Consider the following 22172-nt stretch of genomic DNA (forward strand, 5'->3'; position numbering starts at 1 on the left):
TTTTCTGTACTATCAAGATATTAACCTCATAGACTACTGAACCAAGCAGTATGCTGGAGAGAATGTTGCATGCTTTCTCTAGTCTCAGTGATGGGTGCCATTCCCAATACATATTACTGAATGTTTGTTTTTTTTTTTTGTTATAGGACCAGCAGAGAAACTGAAGTGTTAGTCACAAGAACTCAAGACCAATATTTTGAAACGTCATCAAGAAAAAAGCAGAATAAAAGAAATCAGATGTATGGAAGTTATAAGTCAAAAGGAGATAAATAACACAAAGTAAATAGAGTGAAAAGCAGTTCCTAATGAACAGTTAAAGACAGAAAGTCAAAATGATGAGGAGAGGGAGACAGGATGACAACAAACCAGACCTATCATCTTTGCTGAAGTCTGTTTAATTTGAAGAGATCATTGCCTTTCATATCTTCTTAACTTCTGGTTCCTCCCATTAATTTATATGACATTGTTTCTGAGAGGTCCAGAGTCATGTGAGACTAAGAAAAATTATGAGGGGTGTTGGGTTTTGCTTTTTTGTTTGCTTATTCAATAATGAAGCAATAATGGTGCTATTAAAATTCCATTGTTTTAACCCTTGTTTTAGAAGGTAGCTTTGCTGCATACAATATGTAATAAAATTATCTGAAACTTTCACACAATACTTGAAGGAATGGAAAACATCTTGTTCTTTGGCTTACGAATAAGACAAACTATACACTAATAGAATTTTAATTGAAGTTAAAAGGAAAACATTTTCTTTCCACCCTATTAGCTAAATCATCTCTTCTACAGAAAACAGATTTGGAAAGTAACACACAAATAAATAACGTTGACTAACTCTTCACACCAAGAATGAAGAACTAGTATGTGGGAGAGAGATTTCTGCATATCTTCATTCAGAATATTCAAATAAGAGCTAAATACCCATTTTCTCAATATTAGAAAGAAACAGCATAAAGAGTTTGCATAAATAAAAGGATTACATTTTACATTAGTATTCAAATACAAAATGCATAGAAATAGGAAGAAAGTTATTCAAGTCTCAGCACTCATGCATTCAAAATCTTCCAGGTTTCTTTCTCTAATTACCATTTCACAATTACCTGCTGTCTTTTTTTAAAAAAGAAAATTTAATGGAAGAATATATGCTTAGCTAGCAAACCCACATACTGAAATGCATTGTCTCCTCACAGGGCAAGCATAGATAGCACAAATAGCAGCAGTAGGAGAAGAATTTGTATTCTTCTTCAGTAGCACTCCTTAATCAGAATGCAGAAAAATCATCTTTAACACAGAAGTAGATCGTGCAGTCTTTTGCAATTTTTGACCTCTTTTTTAAAAATCTGTAAAAGCTGGTTGTGGTTTGAATTGTTTTTCAGGATGATCTGCCCTCTAGAACCTGGACTACCACTGACACAGGCTATCAAGTATCAAATGTTAAAATCTCTCAAGATGCTATGGAACTGAACTGCTTTGAACCGCTAATGTAGAAATATTAACAGGTTATCACAGTAAATCTCCATGACCTCACAAATCATCTGTTTTCTATACTTTTCTGTGTCTCCCTATCATCAACATGATGTGTTATGAATACATATATAAATATATTTTAAAATTTAAAATAATATGAAGTTAAACAATTTAATCCAGTAAATTAAACAGAGCTATTACACAAATTATACAGTCTCTCTCTTTTTTGTTCTTAATTCTTCCCATTAAAGAATTACCCTCATGGAACGTGGACAAAATTTGGCCAAATTCTCTCTTACACACCATTTATTAGTTTGTTGTTTTTCATTAAATACATTGCTAACAAGTATTTTCTACAGTTAGAAACTAAAGTCTATTTTATAGTGCTGTACAGTTACATATTCAGTGTCCCAGGAGTCCTAACAAGATTATGCCATCTAATGATGACTACTGCATCACTGCTACTACAGTATGCAAGGAAAAAAATGCAACATGCAAAAAGAAGAAAATGCAGGTAATAAAAAACCTGATGTATTCTTATTGAACTGTGTAATGAAAGGATGTTACAGTTGCCTCATATTCTAGTATATTGTTTATATTTAAAAAGGAAGTAATTTTTTTATATATCAGAATTAAAGTCAGAGTTGTGATAACTCTACAAAAGTTTGTTAATTGTACAAAACAATCAATATTAAACCAATATTCCATATTACTTTGCTATGTTCTAATGGCAGGAGTAGAGCTTTTAAAAGGTCAAAAACTCAGTTTGGTTTTTATGCCTTTGGAAGCACACCATCGCATACCTTATGCTCTTCTACTTGACGCTTTAGGTCCTCTAGATCTGGACCTAAGGGCTCTGAATCGATTTTCTTTGTCCTTTCCTCTGTTTTTGTCAGCCAGGCAGCTAACTGGGCCAGCTGCTGATTCTGCAGATCCATTAGGATTTTATGTAAACTGTAAAACAAAGAAATAATGATTCCAACTTATACATGAAAGAAAATAACAGGTAGAAATATCTGCCCTGTATATCCTTAACTGATTTTCATGAGGCTACATCTCAAGCCAGATTAAAAAAAATACGCTTTCAAACACATCGCTGAAAATTTGTTGGAACAGTTTTGAATTAGGCAAACTGGTTTGAAACTTATTTTTAGAACCTGAGTACTGCATAGAATACACTGTCTGTTAAAGTTTTGGCCTCCAGTTGCATTTCTGTTTGAACTGTTTGGAAGTTCAAAATTTCTGCTATCTGGTTTCTTAGAGCTTGTATTGTCTACTACAAGTACTTTGAAAAGTGCTCAGACAGCTGTACTTACCAGACTCCCTCAAATTTAGGATATTAAACAAAAGATATTATTAAATTTTGAGTTATTCAATGGAGAATGCTCTGGGGAAGTAAACAGGAAATATTTCAGTTTTGCCTAAACAAATATTTTGATAGCTCCAAAACAATCTGTCCAGAAATCCATTACAACTCCTTCACTTACACTTGCCACCTTTAGAAATTCTCCAAACCTTCCTAAACAAAATCTTCATCTTATCAAAAGTATTTCTAAAATAATGTGTAAGCTATTGCTGAGTGACAGCATTACAAGTAGTTATTTGTATTACCCATCTTTCACATAACTTACAATTTTTAACTTTACTTAGATTTGACAGACCAAAGTCACTGTCCTCAGTCACACTGAGCTTGGTGAAACCATGGTATGTTATAGTGTGTTACTTGCATCTCAAGCACAAGTCTTGCAGCAAAAAGTTAGTTAACTACTGTCAGAACTCAACTTGGAGATTTGAAAATTGGAGTTGAACTTTCAGACTGAAGAATACTGTGTAAGAAAGACAGCACAGTCCTAACCTACTCCACTTGTTTCTCAGTTGGCTTCTTGAAAATGTAGCCCAAATCAGAAAGCTATTGTAAATTTTGTCCCTCTGTGACCAACAGCACCTAGAACTGCCCAACTTCACACTGACATTTCTCCCCACAAGGATATTTTAAAGGAACCAAACAGAAGTACGTTTTTCTCCCGTTGCAGTTAGGCAACTTAAGAAACGCTCGCACAAATCCAAACATGCAGCTTTCTGTCACAATGTCAAGGTACGCTCAAGTAAAGCAAGTACTTCCGAGTTTGTCCAAACAATTTTGGATTGTTCCAAGAGACTTTGAACAAACCTAGAAGTGTATAATTTTGAAAATCCGTGTCTAAGTATGTCCAAAGTAAGCATCATTCTGTATTTTCCCAGACACACCTAATAGTTTTCAAACTAATTGCCACAGAAGATTGCATTGAACATGTAAATATTTAATTTTTGGTACACGTTTAGGTTTTTCTGAACTACCAGGATTCAATAACTGTCAACATCATGCAGATGTAATATGTGAAATCCCGTATCTCATTTGTAGCCTGTTCATATTTTAAGGCATATGTCTGAAACTTCAGCACTTCTATTGTTGGTTGTTATTTATTTCATTTCCTACCTTTTTGGGGAAAAAAAATAAATAAAAAATTCCTTCCAGTTTTGAATCTTCTCAAAATGAGCTGAATGTTTGGTCTCTGATGAAATACCTACATATTTACTATTTCCTATTTATACAGCTAAAAATCAGTACTGTATACACAGTATTAATTCATACTGCAAAAAGAAATCGCTAAGTTTCCAATGCTGTTTGATGCTTTCTTTGTATATATCTCAGCTAACTCATACTCCATTCCTTAAATACCATTCCTCAGTTTATAAGCAATCCTTGGGATCACCTGTAAATTTAGGTATGCAAAATACTCTGAATCCTGTGCATATACTAACTGTCACATTTTACACTCGAGGGCAGAGCTGCCATTTAGAAGGATCTAGACAGGCTGGAGGGACAGGCCAGGAGGTACCTCATGACATTCAACAAGGACAAATGCAAAGTCCCACACCTGGGAAGGAAGAACCCCTGGAATGATACAGGCTGGGGACTGACTGCCTGATGGAATTCCAGCACTAAATCTAACAAGCTCTGCTATTGTTTTTCTGTCCCTAAAATGGCCTTTGCTTTAAAAAGAACAGGACATTAGATGAAATAACCCTTATCACTTTTATGCAAATAATAAATTTAGTATTGGTAAATCTTTGTTAAATAAGGATCCATTTTTTTTTATCGAACAGAAGTTTAACCAGATAACACAAACACATAGACTTCAAATACCCCAAAAGTAAAAGGCAACAAGAATGAATGAGATATTTTCAAACAGGAGTGCAAATGAAATCATTAAAAAATTCCTACGACTTAGGTATTTTAATCATAAAAACTTAGCTGTTACAAAAAAAGCTGTACTTTTCTTTCCTTAGGGCATCCAACAACACTAATCATTTATCTCAGCATTATCCCTTGCATCTGGACAGATTAAAAAAAATAAATTGGCTGAGGACTTCCGAAACAAATAATCAAGTTTTAAAGGTAACCATAGGAAGACTAGTCAAACCAAAGTCTCTTGAAACAGGAGTGGTAATGGCGAGAAAATGTGAAAAGCAGTGTGTGAAACAAAGAAAGAGTGATCAAAAGAATCCTGAGGAGTACATGGACATGAAGCATATCTTCTAGTGCAGAGCAGCGGATACAGAAAAAGGGAGAAACTGCAGGCAAACACAGAGATGAGCCAGCTTTATGGAAATAAAGACTTGCAAACACATTTTAAAAAATTAAAAGTTTTTTTTGAAATAAGGTTTAAGTTACACCTGTTTCTTGAATGGTACCTCACTGGTCCCTGATGGCACTGAGACAGTTTCGGGTGTTACACCTGGAGCTCTGGGAAGCTATGTTACTTTCTAGAAACAGTAATAATTTTTAAGAACTCCACTTGGCAGCTCTTGGAAGTAAAGGACCAAAGAAAACAAATCACAGGAGCAACTATAAGCAAGAACTGAAACTTCAACAGAGCTTGAGACACTGAAGAAAAAAAATGGTTCCAAGAAATGTGAAGGGCTCCATTAATCCAAACCTCTAAGTAGTAGGTATCAAACAGTAATGTTTTTCTGTATTCTCACTCTCAAGATTTTTTTTCTAAGAACAGAGTGTCATAGATCTTAGTAATGTACGATGATTTCAGGTCTTTTTACTGGAAATCATGTGTTAATTATTGATCAAAATGACCAGAAAATACATGTAGTGTCTTTTCCACTCTAATATCTCTCTTTCTTTACAGATAAAGTACAGGAAGCTGACACCCTGCTTTGTTATAACCCATGGTTCACAAGGGATTAGCTATCTCAGATCTAAACTCAGTCCTTCTTCACTTTCAAGTGTGTATTTTATTGCCTTACTTGATGTTCTAAATCAAGTTATTATTAATATTAAATACTATGCTTCATCTTAGAGATACCTTTTTAGCAATAAATGAAATAAATGATACAGAAAGCCTGCCAAAGTAAAGATCATTTGATTTAAGAAAACCAAGATATGATGAAAGAACTACTTCTTATATAGAATATTGATATTATTCTGAAGCAAGGAACATAAACTTGAAAATGAAATAATCACAGAAAATAATTTAATCACAGTTGATTCTTAAGCAAAAGAATTTTTCTTGTTTCTTCCCATTCTCGAGGTACTTCCTGGTTTTCAAATTACTTCTATAAACATCTGATAAAGATTTTAGTACTTATTGGTATACCTCAGGAGATTATCATAATCTTTGTTTATGGTATGGCCCTCATAAGTTCAAATACAAAATACTTTTTCATTGAATTAAATGTGTTTTAATAGTTGTGAAAACCTCCATAAAGTGGTAAATTGCATTAAGGTTTCCTCTCCAGTGGTGTATTTATCACTCTGAGATAATTTACTACAGAGAATCCTATCTGGGGAAGGGCAAGAAGAAGAAATGAAAAAACAGGCTGTTTTCCTTCAGCACGCTAATATATTTCTTCCTGGAAGAGTCGAATACTTTCAATACATAGTGAATATATGGGAAATCCAATTTGGGCTGCTTTTACGCAAAGGCATTGCTGTGTTCCAAACTTCCTCTGATATTCTGACCTCCTAAATCACTTTTTATAAGGCCCTTTCATTTTTATACTATCCTTTATCAGTATATCTTTCTCCTCTCTTTGTCAATTGCTTGCTTTTGTTTCCCCTGTGCTGTAAAGTGTGCTACCCTTTATTACATTTCCTATTACATTACAACAGGGGATAGACAGCCTTGCTGTTCTCATCTTCACAAAACCCATCTCTGTTTGGATAAACATGCCACTGTTGCCTTAAAGAGTAGATTACAGCAATGTGCTCAGAAGATTATACTTTAAGCTGAAGTAGAAGATAGATCCCGAGAGTTTAAATTCTATATAATAACCCAGAAATATATTACATTGTGATATGAAAGCTGTCCATAATCCTCCAGCTGGTGCTTGAAACACAGGGGTTTGACCCAATAGGTCAAAATTAGCCATATAGAAGTACACCACTCCTGAGAAATCTTCTCTTGCCCTAATCCAAATTTCATTGAATTTATCACAGAATTTTTTGTATAAGAAATTAAATAGTAGCACAACATTCTCTGTGAAGCCCTTATCACTTTATGTCTTCTACCAATTTCATATTATCCGAATATTACATGCTTCAGAAGATACTAGATCATTCAATTCCCTAAGCAATGACCTATAGCTGCATCTGGGAGATAAGTTTAACAATTGGTGTCAAAGGACATTTCAGTAGACACAGCACCACTCATAGAGGCGAGGTTGCTACTTTCACGTGTTGATTCAAATGAAAATAAATATGGCAAATAAAAACTGCCTGCAGTAAGATATCACAGACTCTTCTCTCCAAGAAAATAATAAAGCTGGAGGAAGTTAGGTTGAAACATCTGAAACACATCAACAATTCTATAGAGTGTCAAAGTCTCAAAACAACGTGCAAGCTTCAAAGCCACTACACACCAAAATTCAGATTAAAAAATACCTAAGATGGAGAACTGTTCACAGTGAAGTGAAAGAAAATCCCAACCGTTAGTCAAGTTCAGGATTGTTTCAGTCAAACTCCATATATATTATTTTACGTGACATATTACTTACTTGCTTTGTTTTTCCATACTTGCTACCCTGAGACTTTCCCATCGAGAATTAAGTAGATTCATTTGCTCTTGGATTTCATTCTCTTCATCACTTGAAAGTTTTCCAATTGATAGAAGTTGACTTCCAACTTGCAAAACATTGCCAACACGTCCTTGGTGAGCTGTTAACTCCATCATGAAACCCTGACAATAAAAATAATATCCAGTTTTAAGTTTGATTCTTTGGAAGGGAAGAACAGACTTTGGAGAAATATCTTCAATTCCGCCACTTACCAAACATGATTTTCAAATTTGCTTTTTATTTTTTCAACCCCTCCCCACACCTCGTAACACAAAACAGAAATAAACACTTTCACTTTTTTCATAGGGCAAAAAGTTGTTTAGTCTGGAGAAGGCTGAGGGGTGACGTTATCGCTGTCTACAACTACCTGAAAGAAGATTGTAGCAAGGTGGAGGTTGCATAGTAACAAATGATAGAATGAGAGGAAACGTCCTCAAGTTGCAGCAGGGGAGGTTTACACTGGATATTAGGAAAAATTTCTTCACCAAAAGGGTTGTCAAGCATTGGAACAGGCTGCCCAGGGAAATGGTGGAGTCACCATCCCTGGAGGTATTTAAAAGACATGTAGATGTGGTGCTTAGGGATACGGTTTAATGGTGGACTTGGCAGTGCTAGGTTAATGGTTGGACTTGATCTTAAGGGTCTTTTCCAACCTAAATGATTCTACAATTCTAGGGCACAGTCTCCAGTACTACCTTTAAATTCTCCAAATCAAAATTAAAAACAAGAAAAAGGAATAAAATAAACTAGAAATATCTTTGTTATGTATTTTTGACCTTATTATGGGATACAAGCAGATAAACGACTACTGAAGGAGTAGTATAAACATATACCTCATGCGTGTGAAATTGTTCTTTAACAACTTCTACATCGTTGGATATATCTCCTTGTGCTTGTAATGCATCTTCGGCAGAGAGAAGCCATGTGAGTACTTCCTCTAAAGCAGTTTGGTAGTTTTCAAGATCCTTTTCAGACCCCATCCGCCTGGTGCTAAATGTCTTTTCTTCAACAGTTTCTAAAAACTAATCAAATCCAAAATTTTAAGAGTAATATAAATAGCATCTCCTTAGACAGTTCTATAAAGGAATAAATAGAACACCATTGTCTTGTATAAAAACCCCAGCTTTTTATAAAACAAAAAAATATTAGATGGCTAATCTGTGGAAGTACTTATTAGTATAAAAACAGTTAATTGGCCAAGCTCAGTTAAGACTGAGGGAAATAAAAAAATCTCATATTAAATTAGATATTTTACACTAGAATTCAAAATTCCTACCAAGTATTCTGAATAGGAACAGTTCAATAAACAATATTTAAATTATACCTGTAGAGTGCTGTTATACATGTTTTTCAATAAATACTCTGATCTTTCATTTCTAGTTTACTGTTTCTTATTTAAGTATTTTCTCTTGGAAATGAGAGAGAAATTTATTTCCCACAGCAGCTAGTAAAATTATATCATCAAAAAAGCAGCAAGCTGCATGCTGACATCGCAGAGAACCTGTGGAAAACACAATGTAAAAAAGAAAAGCAACCCTTTACACTACATGCAATGCTAGGCTGGAGCAATCCATAGGCACCCATTTTGTGAAAACCATTCTAGAAAGTTGAAAAAGATCAGAAATCTCAGGTGAAATCGTAACTTTAAAAAAAACCTCAAGTGCATTACTGTTGATTTCTCTTTCCCACAGAGGCCACCTTTTATATTCATTTTTTTAGAAGCCAGGTGACTCTTACAAGCACAAAATTCACACTTCTGTTCTGCTGCTTAAAGTCAAGAGATATCAACAAGTATTTACTGATCAGTATAACAGTAGAAGATGAGGACAAAACAGAAGCATGAAATATAGGTTTGCTACAGAAGATATCCCACAATTTTTTCAAAAAGTTCTGAAGAAGTTTAGCTATTTTTCTAGCAAGATAGATAAAACCAAGCTCTTCACATAAAAATTTGCTTATGCTTTTATAAAAAAATGACATCAAGGCACTTAATGTTTTCATAGCTGGCAGAAATTGTCTCTACTGACTTACTTGTGCCAATAAAACACTCAACCTAGCCTCTACAGCCTTTCATTGTATTTAGGACAGGAAGTCAAAGTTTATCACTAGAACCGAAAGCAGGAAGTATAATGGATGTAATGTGATCACTTAAAATGAAATTTTCAAACTTCACCTTCACAATCTAATGACATTTTGTAAATGGAAACGAAAAGAGTTTCTTGGCTAGTATTCCAAAGTATGTACTCATTCAAAAAATGGCCATTTTCTGACATAAGGAAATCAGAAAAGGGCTAGAGGAGGTATAACCAAAGGATGTTGCGGAACAATGTCAGTAATCCTTATATTTGGTAGAGAGAGGAAACAACAACTTTTCCACCTTCCCTCAAATCTTACAGCCTCACTGCCAGCAGAGAGTTGGGATCAGTCAGGAGGTGACAAAGCAGAGGAATGGATATCAGCAGTGCTTCAAGTATAAATAGTTCAAAAAAGAAGAAAATATTCCTTTATGGATAGCACAATTGAATAATTCTCAACTGCTGAGCCCTAATGAAGTCACTAGATCATTATGCCTTCTCTTTCCCCATGCATTTTGGGGAAAACTAAAATTAAAACAAAGAGAATAACCATCAGAGGCTGAAATAGTAGTAGCATCTTGTTATTCTAGAGTGCATTGAGCATGCGGAGTATTTGCCTTCAGATTTGACAGTGACATATGCAGGGACCCCCTAGGATTATCAAATTAATTAAAAGAGATCATTCTCACTGATTTTATTGGTAAAATCAAGTTATACACTTTCAAAACTGTGCTAAATTTCCTCCTGCATCTTTAAGCATGTTCTCTGTTAACAAGCCAGAGTAGAGCAATGGCCACCTTGATCTGAATCTACATAAGCAGAGAATATTCACATTGTAAAAAGTCTACAAGCATAAAAAACGTGCCTCAAAGTCAAGAGTTGGTTTCGACTTGACAAAACACATATATTTTAAAATCCATTGTTATAACTCTATCTTCACTACTTCTGCCAGTGCTGTTAGCTCTCTGAAAGATAACTGTACATCCTTGCTCATCCTGCCTATGGAATGAAAAACAACCACTCAAATCAGCGGAAATTGAGACTGTTGGCTCAGCTGTAAATGGAACATCAAACCCTAAGCTAAATATTCACACTTGGAAGTGGATAACTATTACCCTAATGCCTATGCCACACACTGTGTATTAAAAAGCAAAAAGAAACGAAAAAGTGTCTCAAAGTAATATTCATTTACTTAAATATTATTCATCCCATAGTACAACCCAAATTTAAGTATGTAGATCCTAAGAATATTCCACACTGAAATAATCCACATAACACAAGCAACAGTGAAACCCCTGAATTTTATAAATCATAATGACAGGTAAATCCATTTAAAAAACCAAAATGAAACAATCAAACAACACAAACCCAACACCTCCTGTGAGTGACCTCATTTCTGAATACATATGAAATCTTTTCAGAATTCCTAAAATACTGAGAAAAAGTAGATTTTTAAGGTATTGCATATACTACATCGAGAACAAAGATATAGAGTTATTAATAGAGACATCTAATATAAGTTGTGATGGCTGTTTCTAACCATAATTTTTAAGAGACTGAAAAACTATTAGGACACACTGAAGTTAAATTGTTATATCTATATATTGCTAGGAAGGCTATGCTTAGGAAAAAAAAAGCTGCTTAAATATGCACAGAATTTCATTCTTGAATCAAAAACTATTCTTAATAAAGTATTTAATGATGATGCAAAACTAAGTTGACTGGGTGCAGTCAAGGAAAAACATTTACAGAGAGTAATCTACTGAAAAACAATGCATGCATGATGACATAAATGTTAGGGGGGAAATTTGCATGAAAAATTCAGATGTTTGATGAAGACTGCATCACACCTAGCTAGGAATCAGTCAGCCAGTCCGCTCACAGATATTTTGAAAAATGGCCAGACATTTTTGCAGGGAAAATAGTCCTGGTCATTATTACAGACTGATGTAGAAGGAAAAAAAATTGCTCTGGACCCATATGTCATGCTCTAGAATATCTTTTTTTCTCTGCTGCTGCACATAGAAGAATTATATCTAGACGAAAAGATGGGAATTTGAATTTTTACACACTTCACCATCTTCTGCCTGGGTGTGGGGCCTGGAAGACCCCAAGGACTCTTAAGCTTTAATTTAAAGTATAAGGAGAGAAAATAAAAAGCCTTTGACCTTCAGAAGCTTGGAAAAATGAGGCATGCCTGGCAGCTGTATAAATTAATTCAGAGTTTAAATCATGAACTTGCAGCTGCTTCAGGGTAAGAAAGCGAGGGGAGGACGTGTTCCTCACCTAGTCTTGCATTATGTTCCTAAAGGGAGGAGAAGGATTGGACACGTGTTAGTAAATTCTCCAAGAATGTTTCTATTAGTTCATAAAGACTGCTTCTGAGTTTTAGAAATTAGTTGGGCAGTTTTAGAAAGTAGTTTTGCAGTAAAGATTTAGGGTTCATTCCAGCACTTTTATTTACATTATATATTTTCTTCCTTCAGAAACTGCCTGTCTCACTGTAAAAGATGCAGAACCTGGCTCTAGACATTTAGAGCTTTAAAACTCAGAGACATAAAATTTTAAAGAAACATTTTTTTTAGTAAAGGCAAATTTAAGTCCAGAGTAGTTTTCTCATTTTGAAAACTCCCTTTGCAGTATTACAGCCTCAGAAAGTAGCACACATTATTCACCCTCTAACTATGCCTCCTACCACGTAAGACTGATACAACTGATAATTCTTTCAGTTCCTCCAAGTTTCTCATTACAAAATCATCTTTTATGTGTCTTTAAAATGGCTAAATTATAACTGTTAAAATGTTAAATGCTAAAATGTTCTTTGCAATAATCAAGACTGTTTTTATTAACAGATAACATCAGACAGAATAGTTCAGTCATTTCTGGTAATAAAACTAAGAAGATACATTGGTCAACTGTTTGTTATTATAATGTTAACTATTTCCTTGTTCTAAACGAGGCTTGCATTTACATTTTTTAAGGATTTCAAAACTGCCTTTGTGAATGAAAACGCCTTGAGTCAGGAAGATGCGGTTTTTTGCTATTCATATGAAAATCCACCCAGGTCTGGCCTTATCATAAATCTGAAAAATTACAGGTTTTGCTTGCTCAGTTGAGACAACCTAGGTTTTTAGTACCTGATTTTCTCAGTGGTTCCCTTTATACTGCAGATATTTCCACGTGGATGAATTGGCCTGTCCTTGCAGCTGCAGTTTTGAGATGCGGCAGATTATTAGTTCATTAAAAATCAATAGAGCTTAGGCAACGTGCATGTTGAGAGGAAAAAAGCCAGAGCCAAGCAGTATGGATGAAAGTGCATTACAAAGGGAAGAAAATGCTGGAACTATTGATAGCAAAGGGGTAAAAGAAAATTAATCTCTTCAACTACTCTATTAGGTACAGTTGGTACAAAAAAAGACTGAAAAAGACAAATAAAGAATTTACTGGCATTAAAGGAAAGTTTTGTACCTTGGGCTCTGGAGTGTAGAAGTTGGCTTAAGTCAGCTGAAAGCAAGTGAAAAAACTGGAACCAATTGGGTTGGGAAAGAGAATAAGACTGGGAACTGCGAGGACAGGTAAGATAATACTAAGAGTTAAGAGACAGGAACTGAGGCTGCCAGCTACCTGGAATGATCGAATTTTCTAACAATTTAACAACTGTTTCATTTTACATACACGGTCAAGTAAGTCAGTGGTTCACAAAAAGATTTTCTACTTAGCTTGCTTTCTTCAGCACACCCTGACTTGGAAAAAATATCAAAGCAGGTTTTGGTTAGTAGCTGCTTGACCCATTTTTCCTCAAAGCATATCAAAACATACTTGTTTTATTAACTCTCTAGGAAAATTTTTCAGCCTATGTTTATTTAAGAGTTTTAATTATGTTGAGTTTGTTGTTCTGACTATAAAATGTATTGCCGTTTGAAGAATTACTGATGACAAGACACACAGTACTTACCTCTCTAAGGAAGGCACTTCTTATTCAAGCAATTAAGAATCATGGCTCCAAACAGTAATATGACTTGATGTGGATGTGTAAATCAACTGACTGTGACTGAATGGAATTACTTTCACCATACACCTACAACAAAATTATGATTTCTTCCTGTTGAAATGCCTAGTCTACCCACCATTCTTCAACTCTTCCCTTTTGTGATCCAAGAACAAGGCACATCCTAAAGGGACATATATTTCAGGGGCTGTCATGTCGTGCAGTAGACTGTGAGGTCATTTGGTCTCTATATAACACATAAATAAGAGTACTCTTCACATAAAGAAAGGTGAAATTTTCACCCCAGGATAGATTTTTCAGTATTAACTAATGACTCTTCACAGAACTCTCCAGTAGTAAATGGCAACAGGGTCCTAAAATTATATCACAGGTCAAGAAGCCTGGGGTCTATTCCCAGAAGTGCTAACAACAAGGCGAGTAACTCCAGATCAGCAGATCCAGCTCCCTTAACTAACGTCGATTGTGTTTTATACTGTCACGTACATAAAAAAAGGAAAAGGTAATTTTGTCCATTGATCATGATCAGCCCACCTTAAAATTTGAATTGTGATCACGGTATCATGCAGTAGCATGAAAAATATTCAAGGTGGGACACATAATAGTCACATTTATTTAGTTTTTAAAATGTAAATTCTATTTGTAGTAAGGACTTAAGGAACAGCCACTTAAAAGCAGCCTGTTCTGACAAAGACCTTTTAAATGTTCTATGTTCTTAATTAAATTGTATTCTAAAAATCTCCATGAGCAGAAAAGCCCTTAAATATATAAACAGAAAGTAGGATAGAGACAGATGAATTATATCTTAGCCAAAAGAAATACAAATGGACTATCTAAAAAAGTATTGAATTATTTCTTTAGCATGTCATATAGGGGATTGAGAAACAAGCACAGACTTTATTCCTTTTCTCTCTGGCAACAGACAAGTGGAGAAACAGACATAAAAAGCTATTTTGCTAAAATACAATAGGAGATTTCAAGATTAAGGCTACAGAAATACAGGCCAAGAATAAGTTAAACAACAAAAAAACCCAAACCAAAAATCAAGCTTTTTTTCATTTTTATATGCACTTCATTATGCATTATGCATACAGCCTTATAGTTCAAAAAACTATGAAAATGTATACTTACAGTGCCATCATTCTGGAAGGAAAAGTAGCTTTCTCTTTTCAGCATCCTGTTTAGTTGTTGCTATCCCTTTATTTCATTTTCTATTCTATCTCTCTTCTGCTATTGCTATCAGCAAAATCAGTGTTATCCCATAGCAACTTTTACTTTATGTCAGTCATCTGACTGATTAACATATTCTCTTTCCTCACTGACTTTATGAGAAACTGTTTCTCTTACCTGCACCTAACAAGAGTAACTTTGACAGTGCCTATCAGTTATACATGCATATACTTGTTCCTTCCTTCCTACCGCCACTAAGCTTCAAATTTTCTTCAGTATTTCAGGTATTCAAATCTTTTATTCACTCCATAAGACTTTTGTTACTTATGCTACTGAGGTAGCGTTCCTTTCCTACTGTCACTTTACCTGAGGGCTAATCTCTGCCAAAGCAACACGCCTTTTTTCTTCTTTTCTAAGGAGAAAAGTGCTTTTCTTATATGTCTGAAAATTATTTCTTAGGCCTGCCCCCATACTGTTTCAATGTCTCCTTTAAAGTCATTCGCAATGACTGCTTTAAGAATCTTTGTCCTCTCATGCCAAATAACACTCAAACCAGCTTAATAGCTATCACGCTCATTCCTACGCTCCACAGTGTAAAGGAACAGAATTTGCAAGCTCTCTGCACGGGCAACTCCTACTTGTAGGGAAGAATGTCTTGCTACACAAAGAATTAAGAGGGCACCTGTGCAGTCAGGAACAAGCAGCTATAGGTTTGCTCTGCTCACATATGAGCTGCACACTAACGTTGGTCTGACCCCATATACAACAGACATTAGCTGCATGCTTACTATTTTGACTATTCTATTACGCTGCTTGATGAAGACTGGCTGGGCTATGTGGAACGCCCTTGGATGAAAGCACATTACTTCTGCCTGATGAGCCACTGAGCCTGCTCGCAGACAGAAAGTTCTCTAGACACAGCTCAGCGTGGCACGTGCTAGGGTAACAGCACAAACCTTGGAGCCAGACGAGCCAAGCTTCAGAGTTGAGCAAACGAGAAACTGCCCAGGAACAAGAGAACACTTGGTTCCACTCGCTGAAACGCAGAAAGCCCCAGAACTGACTGAAATGAAGGGCTGAAGCAAGAACCAGCCTGCACGGACACAGTGTAAGGGAGAACAGTTATTGAGAATTTTTTAAATTTCTATTTCATCCTGTACAATCACTTTTTTCTCTTTAGTAAGGGAAGCATTCATGTGATTTATTAAGAGCACGGGTGTGCGGGTTGAGCCTCCACTTACACACATACCTCTGGCTGGAATTAGACATTGTCAGCCTTCAGAGCCTGTGCATCCTTTATAACTATTCCAACATTTCAAACTTCATGTCAGACAATACACTAGGAAAACCAAAATCAAACAGGATGATGGAAAGAGACCACATTATATTTTTCCAGCTATCTGAAGTAGTTGAGCATAATACAAGGAATGTTATCTGTTTCATACGAGGCTTTGTTCTCTTCCCCTGCAGAATTAAAACTTTGTTGTAATTCCAAGCTATAATTACATTATATAATCATTTTACACTTCCATTATATATTTTAAAGGTAAAGGAAAAAAGACGGACTAACATCTGTTCTACCATCTTTGGCCAGAAGTAATAACCCTCTGTTGCAGAGTAGAGCACAACAAACAGCAATCAACCAGCTGCAGTAACGTTGACTAAATTTTGCTTGTAGAAAAAGAAAATAATTCCTTATTCTTTAGAATTTCTACATGTAAAGCAGTTTTATAATATTGTCCCTGATAGCTGATAAAGCTATCTTTTTTACAAAATACACAAATATGACAGAACAACATCCTCTTTTTGCCTGTATATATCTATACTGTCTGGAATTTTTCTAAGTCCTGTCTCGGCTAGGGGAATTACAGCTTAATTAAAAAGGAATAAAAAAAGGTCACATGCTGCAGCCTCCCAGCAGTCTCTGTAAGGGGCCTTACCATATTCACCATTGCAAACACATCAGCAAATCAACATAGAGTTTTGCTTAATTAGAGGAGAAATATGGTCCACCATAGGGTACTCACTAGGGCTACCACTACTGTTCTTGGTTACCAAGTTCCCCAAGTAAATGGAATTCAGTAGTATTAACATTAACCTGTTCAGAGAGACAACCGAAGGTTCATGAAATGATAATGCTGAGGGCAGCAGCCATCCACATCTGCATATGCAGAATCTGAATGCAGAAAAAAGAAACCATGATTTGAAAGAAAAAATATTGCCCCTGCTCTGAAATAGTGGGTTTTTTTCACACCATGTGTCGTTGGAGAGAGCTATTCACTAAAGGTCAGTGATGAACTTCTATAAAAAAGCAGCAGAAATCAAAAAAGAGGGCCACTCGATAAATTTGATCTTAATTAACTGTTGGAATAAAGGGATACCATTTAAAAACCACAATGACATACAGGAAGAATGTTCTCCTCCAGCAGAAAATTGCCTTGAGCTTTTGGTTCAATATCTCAGAAGGGATCGTGAGAAAAAAGTTACATAAAAGACTTATGAAGGAGCACAAACACAACAATACCAATGGCCAAAAAAAGTACTAAAACTGAATTAATCTCATTCAGTGGACAGAATGGGCAGCATTCAATAAAAATCTATTTAATATTGTATTTTACTGTTATTGTTCACAGTGTGCAAGCCTAAATCCTTGTCTGATTGAACTCTAAGTCTTATTTTTATACAGTTTTGGGGTTTTTTTCCAGTACTCAGTAGGGGGTTTTGGTGATTCCTCCCCTCTTCCACAGTCCCAAAACTTCAGCAGCATCCACATATTTCTTCTATTTTGCATGTGTTGCAATGAAAGACAAGATATACAATAGTTCAAGGTGACTGATTCATGGTGTATAAGGCCTGATTTCCCAAGGACCTATATAATAATTTAGTTCAAAGTATATTTCCCAGTGAATCCAGCCGTATCTGAGTGCTCAACACTTCATTGGTTTAGACCTCAACATCTCACATAACACACCCAGACCTCAGGAACATCTCTGAAAGATGATTTCGCTCAGAGGGAAATTCTGTAATTGAGGTAAAAAAATATTCCTGAGCAGCACTCGACTGTTTTAGTCATTGAACTGTCTTTCTGCAATCTCCTACTCCTTTCCTTAACACCTATCACAAAAGTGTTCAGCCACAGTGCTGACCTATGGAAGAAGAGAGATATGCAACCGGTTAGTAGAGCTACGCAACTGGCAGGGAAGAGAGAAGGAAAAGGTACGTAGCAGTAGTTGAATTGCATCTCTCTCCCGTTGCCCAACAGGGGAAGAGCTGGAGATACCTTCTCTCTGTCTATCTTCTAGCTTCTGCAGTACACAAATCAGGGTTCACAAAAGCAACAGTCTCCTTTCTTTATCACATGGTTCAGACTTCCTTTTACAACAGGAAAAATTCTGTAATTACATTTCTGTAATTAAAAGATCTATCATAATGTAGCTATGTAAGATGCTGAATTTACAATATTCCATGCAACCTGAATTCTACTGTCTCTCTACTTCTAGGCAGTTACTCTTCGTAACATTCCTTTAACAGAGGGCAAACCTGGTTTGTGTGTGTGAGTTCCATGGGTTTTTTTAAATTTTATTTTTATTTTTTAAAGTGAACTTTCCTAAAGGGAATTCCACCCCTTGGCAGCGCTACATAAAATGCAGTTTGGTATGGGAGATGGTCACTGTCAGCCCAAAAGAAAAATGTATGAATTCTGAACTCCAGCACTGCGTCTGAAGTGGCATTTTTGAGCCTTTCAAACCACCCTTGTTCCAGCTTTATCTATTCACCAACACTAACCCTTCAGGTTAGACCCATTTTTCTTGGCAGCTGGTTCTAGTTTGTACTTCTTAGGTTTCATATGCCTCTGCTACAGTGTTAGTTGTTCAAATTTAAGTATACCCTGAAAGTGAGGAAATTGATGATTCTGTAGAGATTTATAACTTGGCTAAATTTGAACCCTTTCCTGAAATAATAATTATCCCCCGGCTAATTTAAAATCCCTTGAAGAACACAGAGGTGTGGGAGCTTTTCAAGAAATGGACAGTTATTGTATAATACAGACAAAACAGTTCATTTCTTCCTAATCTGGTCTTCAGAAACAGATTAACTGTTTTATCTGAAGTTTTTAATTCAACATAAGGCAAAAGCACCCAATCAAAAGCATTACTTTTTGGTGAAGTTACAAAAAGTTCTATCATTTTAAACACTTGAACTTGAAGCAGAAGAGTTACACAGTCTCATGAACTGGCAGTATTACAAGGCTGTGTGCAACAGAGAGCTTTCCCCGGGAAAAGGTTAGAGCACGTGCTTTTCTGAAGCATCTTGTTATATGCCTACATGCTTGTTAGCTAAATAAGAAGAGAATTAAACAAGATGTAAGATATAAGTAAAAGTGACTGTAGCTGACAAAATAAATAAATAAAAAAGGAGATAATTACAAGCTACACAGGTAAAGAACAAACGAGAGCCAGAAACTGGTAAGGTATATGAAATCCCCAATAACGAAGGAGTGAAAAGGATAAACTTTATGGCTGCTACAAACATTTTGCACTCACTTTATGTGAGGTTAATCTAGGTGCAAGACAGTGATAGATTTGAAGAAGTGGATGGAAGAGGTAGAAATGTATACATAAAGGTTGATTTTCTTTTTTTTTTTTTTTTTTTTTAATTTGAATTCATCACTCTGAGGGACTCTACTGCAAAAGAATTTAGAGATGAGAAGGAGCAAACATTCTGGGTTCCCCAGAGGCTCTACCAGTGGCTACTGTACTGACTTTAACTAAATCTGTCAGAGAAATAGAATACAAATTATGGAAACACATTCTCATAATATATATCAGGTCACTGCTTTAAACACATTTTATTTTACAGTTACAGAACCAGTAAGATTGATAAATGAAAATGAAAACTGCATCCAACTGCCTGAGCTTAAAAATTGAAGTAAAAACCTGAAATTAAGTACACAAAGACCATTTAAATAGTGTTAAACTTTCCAGGATGCATATTCTTTCAATCCTTTATTTATAAGCACACTAATATATTTCCAGTTGGGTTTACTTAATAAGAGTAATCTGCACCTTGTGAGCCATGTATGCAATGGACCCAGGCATTGCTGATCATGGGGCAGCAAAATCAGCTATGAAAGTCAGCCTGCTGTGCCTTACAGTTTATTTTTCAAATTACCATGAATTTCTATGAAATTTACAGGTGATAATTTATAAATCATGCAATCAGTTCTTAAAAAGATGAGGACACTTCGGGCAATTTTAATTAACAAGTCTGATCAACGGGACTTCTGTCGCCAAAATTGATCACAGAATAGATCACCTCTCAGTATATCTCACCAAAAAGATACCTGTGCTGTAAGGAGCTGCTGGTGAAAAAAGAAAATATCACTAATGAATGTCTAGAAAAATAGCTAAAAGTCAAATCTAATTATTTGTATTAATTAATACAGCTCAATCCAGAACTAAAATCCATTAAATTCACCAGAAAGTGACAACTCACATTAAAATAAACAAACTAACAGGTTTAGGACACATGTATGCAATGAACCTATAGGCCTTTGAAAATGCATAGATTTTTGTGCCAGAGTACTACTTTCCATTAAAGTCCGCTCAATGAGATCAAAATCCAAATTACCAAACACACCGTCACAGAGGTACATGGGGAGTAAAAAGTCCTACAGCATAAAAGACTGGAATATAAAATAGCCTGCAAGCACAAAATTTAACATGCTTTCTTTGCGGAATTGCAGCCATATAAATCTTAATTGACCTGTATTCCACATTGCATTTAGCTTTATTTTCCGTGATTTTTAACCAGCAAAGGCAACTAATTAAGAAGCATATTTTGCAAAATTTAATCCAAACCATAACCTCAAATATATCACAGCCATAATCTATACTGTTTTCTCATGTAAGAAAATGAAGACAATTTTTCAGCTTATTTTAATCACTACAGCCAGCTACGAATTCTGCTATTATTTTGGACTACTAAGCCACGATAGTTCTCTTCAGGATTTTCATTAAAGACCATCTAGTCTTCACAATAAGAATATTTAACTCCAAACCTCTTTTTATATGTTCACACAGTACAATATCAAAACGCCTTCAAAAGCATCAATAGCAAGAGCAATTAACTATAAAGAAATACATCTATAATATGACTCTCTTTCAAGAAATAAAGACTCTGGGACAAGAGCCAATTAGTGGACATAGTAATTAGTTTCTGTGAAGTTGAGGTTGAGGTCCTGGAGGTGTCAGAGTATTCATCATTACGTGCTATTATAGTTGGAAGGCATTATTGAAAAAGGTGGTTTTGCAAAGTCATCTAAAATCTTAAATAGTCAAGTTTGCTTGAACAGGCTGAATATCCCATTCATGGCTCTTACATCATTTATCCTTATTATATTTAAGCTTTTCGTAAACATATTTTAGCTTCTATTAGAAGCTCTCCTTCAACACAAGCCACTTCAAAGAATATATTTTCAACTTAAAATTATAAGCTAACAAAAACAGATGTTGCAGAAGAGGTTCAAGTGATTTAACTTTTTTCTTTTTTTTTTTTTTCAAATTCAGTAGCATGACTACCTTGCTTGTAGCTACATGCTCTGAATAATAAAACAAAAGCTGGAAATGAGACAAAATGATAACCCATCATGTCACAATACAGTTTTTCTCCTCTTCTGAACGCAGAGCCTCAGGTTTATAAATTGGGTAATAATACAGAAAATATTACAAATATTTTCAATAGATAATAAGAACAGGAACTACCAAGAAGTATTTCTGGAGATACTGGAAACTGTATAAAAAACTTTGCTAAATTTTTACAAAGACAAGCAACTGGATGGAAGAACAGCATAAAAATCCACTGAGGACTTTTAAATATAAAGACACCATCTCCAGCTCAAGAAATTTCTGTGCCACAAATCAGTGGAGGGTAAGTGAGAATACACAGGTGTTTCAATAATTTTAATCAGTCATACCTCTTTTACTGCTCCTATGTATCCATTATTGGGCACTGCTGGGAACAGAATACAATGCTGGAAGAAAAACCCTTTGCTCTGACTAATTTAAACTATTCTGTTGTCACACAGACCTACTACAGAGGCTCTGAAATTTATCTGGAGTGTACCAAAGCAGAAACTGGTGTATTTTTATGGTCCATACCTTAACATTAACTTGGCTATTTGTAAGAGATTCTGCAAACTTCCATGATACAGGAAACAGAAGAACTAAAGATGTCTAAATTACTATCAGTTATTCATAAGCTATTTATTGACTGCCTTTCCCTCCCACATTTCACAATTATACTGTCATCTGGCCTCCCCCCCCCCCCCCAAATAAAAAAAA

The 22172-nt window shown here is 35.4% G+C and overlaps 1 protein-coding gene across 1 annotated transcript in view; it reads right to left on the reverse strand.

Moving 5' to 3' along the window:
- The window catches only part of DMD (dystrophin), a 1006632-nt gene that overhangs the window by 802273 nt on the left and 182187 nt on the right, over positions 1-22172 (reverse strand). The window contains exons 9-11 of the mRNA XM_010571327.1: positions 8412-8600; positions 7519-7700; positions 2271-2421 (exon numbers count right to left, since the gene is read on the reverse strand). Coding sequence (XP_010569629.1) covers positions 2271-2421; positions 7519-7700; positions 8412-8600 — 522 coding nt within the window. The remainder of the gene's footprint in view (positions 1-2270; positions 2422-7518; positions 7701-8411; positions 8601-22172) is intronic.

This window comes from Haliaeetus leucocephalus, unplaced genomic scaffold (assembly GCF_000737465.1).
Source record: "Haliaeetus leucocephalus isolate CR32 unplaced genomic scaffold, Haliaeetus_leucocephalus-4.0 Scaffold317, whole genome shotgun sequence".
Taxonomy (NCBI): Eukaryota; Metazoa; Chordata; class Aves; order Accipitriformes; family Accipitridae; genus Haliaeetus; species Haliaeetus leucocephalus.